Genomic DNA, 6,412 nt, shown 5'->3' on the forward strand with positions numbered 1-6,412 from the left:
ATACACAGCCTTCCCACCTACCTACCCCATACACAGCCTGCCCACCTACCTACCCCATACACTGCCTCCCCACCTACCTACCCCATACACAGCCTGCCCACCTACCTACCCCATACACAGCCTTCCCACCTACCTACCCCATACACAGCATTCCCAGGCACAGTTATTGTCCCACTTACCTTTCTGACCCTTTTTTTGTTTCCTGATTTATTTTCTCTGTCAGGGTATTGAAGGAGCAGTGGATCCGAGCAAAGTACGAGCGGAGGGAGTTTACAGGAGACAAGAAGTGTGCCTATGCCGTAGGTAAGTGTACACGCCATTGTAAAAGGGAGGGCAGAGGGAGGGCATCAGTGGCCTAATCTTACCTGGATTCTGTTCCCACAGACTATAAGGAAGGTTTCCTGTGGAAAAAAGGAAGAGACAATGGACAGTTCCAGAAAAGACTCTTTATATATGCCGATAATGAGGGAGTGCTGAAATATTACACTGGAGACAAAGTGAGTGCCACTTCCTCACAATCACAAGAGAGTGTGGCACTGCCATTGTGTAAGGACTGTCGCCCATCTGTCAGGACACAGTGAGCGCCCTATTTGTAGTCTATTTTTATAATAATATCAGTCCAAGCAGTACAAGTTTCAGAGTATGCCATAGGCCCAGTCCAAGCAGAAAAACACTCGGGGGATGGCCTTGGTCCCGGTCGAAGCAGAACAAGTTTGGCCAAGTACTGCTTAGATAGATGGACATGCTCTGAAAACATGTCCAAAAATGTAAATCGTTGGTTGAAATAAAGATTCACTGGCATTGCCACTCTGTTGTGTGAGTATAGGTGTGAGCGTGGGGTTTCCATCACACGGCCTGGTAATGGATCTCTTCTTGCAGAAATCTGGTCCCAAAGGGAACTTCCCCATCCAGACTCTAAATGCCATGTTCCAGGGGGAAAAGATCAAGCACCAGAATGGTATGGAAATCACATGTGTTCAGGATGGGCACACACGAAGTATCTACGTCTACCATGACGATGGGGCGGTATGTATGATTTGTGTATTAATGCTCACTAGTGTGGTATTTTATATGTAGAGTCTGACTTTATATTGGGTGAATATAGGTGGCCGTGTAACTGTCCTTTACCCAGCACTTCACATATTGTGTACAATACTGAGAGATCTGCTGGTCCTATTCTAGGCCTGGTACCTGATATTTACCAAACTGGGCCCAAGAGGAGCTACTGGCTACCTATAATGTATGCGGGGAGCTCCCCTTTACCCCTCACCTGACTACTGTATCCTGAGGGACCTCCTGATCCGAGCGCTCCCTATACTGGATAATGAGAGTGTGCACTAATCATCTCAGCCATACTGTCCATACTGTACGCTAAGGAAGTCCCTGGGCCCATAATTTACATTTCCTGTACTGTATCAGAAGAGGCCTCCTTGGCCGGACAATATTGTATAGGGGTTCCTGAGATCTCCTGGGCTCATCATCTAACACTTCCTATACTAAATCCAGAGGGATCCCTAGGACCAATCACCTGACACTCCCCATACTTTATTCTAAAGGATCTCAAGGACCAATCACCTGACACTCTCTATACTAAATCCAGAGGGATCTCAGGACCAATCACCTGACACTCTCCATACTAAATCCAGAGGGATCTCTAGGACCAATCACCTGACACTCTCTATACTAAATCCAGAGGGATCTCTAGGACCAATCACCTGACACTCTCTATACTAAATCCAGAGGGATCCCTAGGGTCTCTCACCTGACACTCTCCATACTTTATTCTCAGGGATCTCTGCATTCTCACACTCCTTATACTGAATCCTGAGGGATTTCTTACCAATCACCTGACTCTCCCCGTACTGAGGGACCTCTTGAACTGAACACCTATTTTCTATCTGTCATAGCGGTCATGTCATTTGACACGCTCCATACATTATCCTGGGAGATCACAAGGGCTCACCACCTAACACTCCCCATGCTGAACGGATTCCCTGACCCCATCCAGTGACAATGCAGAAACAAGATATTTATGGGGTGATGGTTGTGGATTTCTCACCTGCATTGTTACTTCCTCTGTAATACAGGAAATTGTCACCTGGTACAATGTGTTGCGCTACGCCCGCTACAAATACCTAAAGAAGACTTTCCCGGACACCCCGGAGACTGAGGTGAGACTTTTGTTGTGTGCGATCTCCTATTCACAAACCCTAAAATCCCTGATCAGATTGGTCCCCATCACAGACTCCATCTATCTGTCATAAGATAAAGATGGAAACTGTCCGTGTTATCCAATCAGATTACAGCTTTAATTGTGCTGACAAATGAAATCCTAATAAAAGGGAACTTATCACCTCCAGAGAGGGCCATGGCAGTGACCAATCAGGAACCTCGGATAGAGAACAGGAGGCTTGGTGCCCCCATGACATTATTGGGAATCCAATCCCTTGTAGGATGACGAGGTGTTATTGGGTTATGTCAGACATCCTTGAAGAGATGGAAGATTCCTGGCAGTGTGCAGAGGACGCAGCAGAAACTTAACTCGTAGTATCTGATAAACCAGCCGGACCACATTCCTCCACCAATCTCCCAAATTCCTGCATTCACTAAAACATTGTGCCTGTCATTACTCACATGTTACCCATAATGTCTGATGTCATTGGGCGCAATTTACCCCGGGGCAGAGGCTGACACATCCTGAGCAGTCACATGGTATAACCCTGCACCAATGGCTCTGCTATACATAAATGGAACGGCACCCCAGTAATCCTGACACTACGCTGTCCTGATATTACACATATGGCTTCTCAGGGTGATAGAGTGACCCTGATAGGGCAATATTATGGAAGAACTCCACCAAGCTCCTAGCTGGATAGACTCCCACATTCACTTGATGTGAATAGGCTAGCATTCATCTTGTGGGAAGTGCGACATTGTACCCAGTGCAGCTATTGTAGGCTGGCTCAGGCTGGTAGTCTATTTTATAGTACACCAGGACCAAATGTCAGCTGTGCAATGGTCAATGCCTTCCCCGCTGGACTGCCTTTACTTTCCTGCCTTGATCATCCGAAACCCCACACAGCAGTGCACATCTACTGACCAATACAAAAACAGTAAAACTGTGTGTGTCACAGACTGGATATTGTACGGCTGCCTTTAGGGAGTCACATGACAGGATAATGTACAATAGCTGCCATTACTATTTTTGTGTTAGAATGTAATCCTTCCCCCACACTCCACAACGATGTCACAATTCACACATCATTTACACATGAATATTAACCTTTTCTTATTCCTTTCTAGTTAATCCCAAAAATCACCCGCAGCTACGCCAAATCCGGCTACATGGAGAAGACTGGCCCAACGGTAAGTGACCACAGGACCCTAAAACATCAACAAAATACAGAAGTCACACACCGGTCACATGATCACCCACAATTACTCTACCTGCACAGTGACAGTATGTTCACACTCTGCCTTGGCGTGTATGAAACTAACCAACCATGTCCTTACCATCACTAACCGGTCATTTCACGTCCTTACCATCACTAACCGGTCATTTCACGTCCTTACCACACTAACCGGTGATTTTACGTCCTTACCACCATCACCATTTCACATCATTCTGCAGCAAAAGGAGGCCTTTAAAAAACGTTGGTTTAACCTGGACTCTGAGGAAAGAAAACTTCTCTACTACAAGAAACCACTGGTGAGGAGGAAATCCATAATGTGTCTCTGTTCTCTGACCCCCCAGGTGTTCGTGTGTCTCTGTTCTCTGACCCCCCAGGTGTTCATGTGTCTCTGTTCTCTGACCCCCCAGGTGTCGGTGTGTCTCTGTTCTCTGACCCCCCAGGTGTCGGTGTGTCTCTGTTCTCTGACCCCCCAGGTGTTCATCTGTCTCTGTACTCTGATCCCCAGGTGTCTGGTGTGTCTCTGTTGTCTGACCCCCCAGGTTTCGGGTGTGTCTCTGTTCTTTGACCCCCAGGTGTTCATGTTTCTGTTCTCTGACCCCCCAGGTGTCGGTCGGTCTTTGTTCTCTGACCCCCCAGGTGTCGGTCGGTCTTTGTTCTCTGACCCCAGGTCTGTACTTTCTCGTCCTGGACAAATTTAGTGACACATTGTGTATTTTCCAGGACCCGTACGAGCTTGGCGGAGTCTTTATTGGCAGTGTGAAGTGCGGCTATCAGGTATCTGAAGGTTTTCCTAGAGGCCTCAGGGGCAATAAATGGGATTCTGGTATAACAATCACCACCCCAGATCGGCAGTTTGTCTTTACCTGTGAAAACACAAAGGAACAGAAAGAATGGGTGGATGCCATCCGGAGCATCATGTTGCGACCCATGTCTGGGCATGACACCACAGGTAAGTCACCCTTCATCCTCTGGGTATATAACGGGCATAACACAGCTCGCCTATAGACCAGTCCTAGATGGATACGTAGCTTCTTGTTGGGTTGGCATGTACTGAAGGTTGGGCATTGGGCTCCGGGTAGGAAGGTGCAAACCAGGGCTTAAGGTTGGGTACAAAGTAGGAAAAGGGGTCTAGGGTTCAAGGAGGGTAAGTTTAGGCACCAGGTAGGAAGGGGATTAGTGTACCAGGTGGGCAGGCTAGGATTCCATGTATGATGGAGGAACAAATTGCCGACATCTCCCATTCTTCCCACAGAAGAGCTGCACTTCAGAAAATCCATTGTGAAATGACCCCACCGAGACGCTGAGTATTCAGCAAGTGGGACTCTCTGCATTGATGGGAAGACACTAGAACTGTATAGAACCCTCTGGACTCCATGATGGAAGTATGGCTGTTACCATAACTACAGCAACTGCCCGTGTGGGAACACTGCATGGATGGGTGCTCCATTTTGTAGTTACTTGTATATAATATTTCACCCCGTCCCCTGCAGACAGCCCTCAGCCTTCTCATTTATAATACACACCTGGATGGACTACTGTGATGGTGCAACCAATGAGATTCTTCCTTTCTTGGTGGAGGAGTGCACAACTGCTCTGATTGGTACAGAGATCCAGGCGTGAGGCTCGAGATCATGATTGGATGAAGAATGATGGAAACGGTTCCCAGAGACCCCACCACTGTCCCCTAAAAGCATAACAACAGATACCCCACCCTAGATTACCCGCTACCCCCTTCTCTGGGGCACACTGACAGATAACCTACCCCCCGTTACCCTCCAAGGCTGAATCCCAGAGACCTTGTGTACACTGCCTCCCCTCTGACATGTTGATGAAAGACCATACTGCTTTGGATCACACCATCATACAATTCTACCTGCGACCTAAAACTACAAACATTTCTTCCCAGACTGAGCAGTGATCAAAGAAGTGGCACCCAAAGCTGCAAATGTTATGGTGACATTCACCCTGCTCACATCGACCCTCAAATCATCAATCACAGGAAATAAAAACTTTTCCAGCAACTTGGTGTCATTCTGGTAATGTGACCAAATCAAAGAATAGAAACTTGTTGGATGACCCGCAGGATGTTATGAAGGGTAATAGGGTGTTAGGGACCCTGCTGATCTGTAATAATCATTATACTTCTGTTCTATTGGGGGGAGAGAGCTGAACCCGGCCGCAGATCCCGGCACTCTCATGGCACGGCCTTGGCGGGAGAGATTTTACTTTATACAGAAATCTTTGTTTACTGATTGGTCTACAGGCTGCCCTGGGATGAGGGATTCCCAGAGCACCATGGGTAAGAAAAGGGGGCGGAGTCCCTGCTTACTCAGCAAAGTTACTGAGCTCTGTAAACAATAAGCAGAAAATAAATGATATACAATAATATCCAGTGCAACTGCCTGGAAATAAACTGTGTTTTATACTTAACCCCCCATCCCACATCATACAGCCTCCTATCCCTGATCCATCCCCCCCCCCACGCAACATAAAAAAAACCTCCCTTATCACCCCATCTCCCCTCATCCCTTTCTATTGTCCCCCACCCTCCATTTCTCTTCAGCACCATTCCTACATCCCTCCCCCTTGTGTTCCCATCCATTAACCCCGTCCATCACCCTCTCTTCGTCACCCTTCCTTGTCCCCCCTTCTGTCCCCTCCATCACCCTCTCGTCCCCCCTCCGTCTCTCTGTCACCCTTCCTTGTCCCCCCTTCCATCTCCTCCATCACCCTTCCTTGTCCCCCTCTCCCTCTCTCTTCATCACTCTTTCGTCACCCCCTCCAGCTCTCTCACCCTTCCTTGTCCCCCCTTCCGTCTCCTCCATCACCCTTCCTTGTCCCCCCTTCCGTCTCCTCCATCACTCTTTCGTCACCCCCTCCAGCTCTCTCTGTCACCCTTCCTTGTCCCCCTTTCCGTCTCCTCCATCACTCCCCCTTGTCCCCTCCTCCCTCGTACCCCCCTCCTGTCTCCTCCATTGCCCTCCCCTGTCCCCCCCCCC

General features: G+C 48.3%; 1 protein-coding gene across 5 annotated transcripts in view; it reads left to right on the top strand.

Moving 5' to 3' along the window:
• The window catches only part of ADAP2 (ArfGAP with dual PH domains 2), a 20,589-nt gene extending 15,155 nt beyond the window's left edge, over nucleotides 1-5,434 (top strand). For 3 of the 5 annotated variants that reach the window (XM_072414031.1, XM_072414030.1, XM_072414033.1), the window contains 6 exons: nucleotides 224-303; nucleotides 385-497; nucleotides 880-1,026; nucleotides 2,088-2,171; nucleotides 3,304-3,366; nucleotides 3,632-4,291. In XM_072414031.1, the coding sequence (XP_072270132.1) occupies nucleotides 224-303; nucleotides 385-497; nucleotides 880-1,026; nucleotides 2,088-2,171; nucleotides 3,304-3,366; nucleotides 3,632-4,111 (967 nt within the window). In that variant the 3' untranslated portion in view covers nucleotides 4,112-4,291. Of the gene's footprint in view, nucleotides 1-223; nucleotides 304-384; nucleotides 498-879; nucleotides 1,027-2,087; nucleotides 2,172-3,303; nucleotides 3,367-3,631; nucleotides 4,363-4,665 lie in introns of those variants that run through there. The other 2 variants (XM_072414034.1, XM_072414032.1) reach the window with 2 other exon arrangements.
• The last annotated feature ends 978 nt before the right edge of the window (nucleotides 5,435-6,412 follow it).

The sequence above is a fragment of the Pyxicephalus adspersus genome, chromosome 6 (assembly GCF_032062135.1).
Source record: "Pyxicephalus adspersus chromosome 6, UCB_Pads_2.0, whole genome shotgun sequence".
NCBI lineage: Eukaryota > Metazoa > Chordata > Amphibia > Anura > Pyxicephalidae > Pyxicephalus > Pyxicephalus adspersus.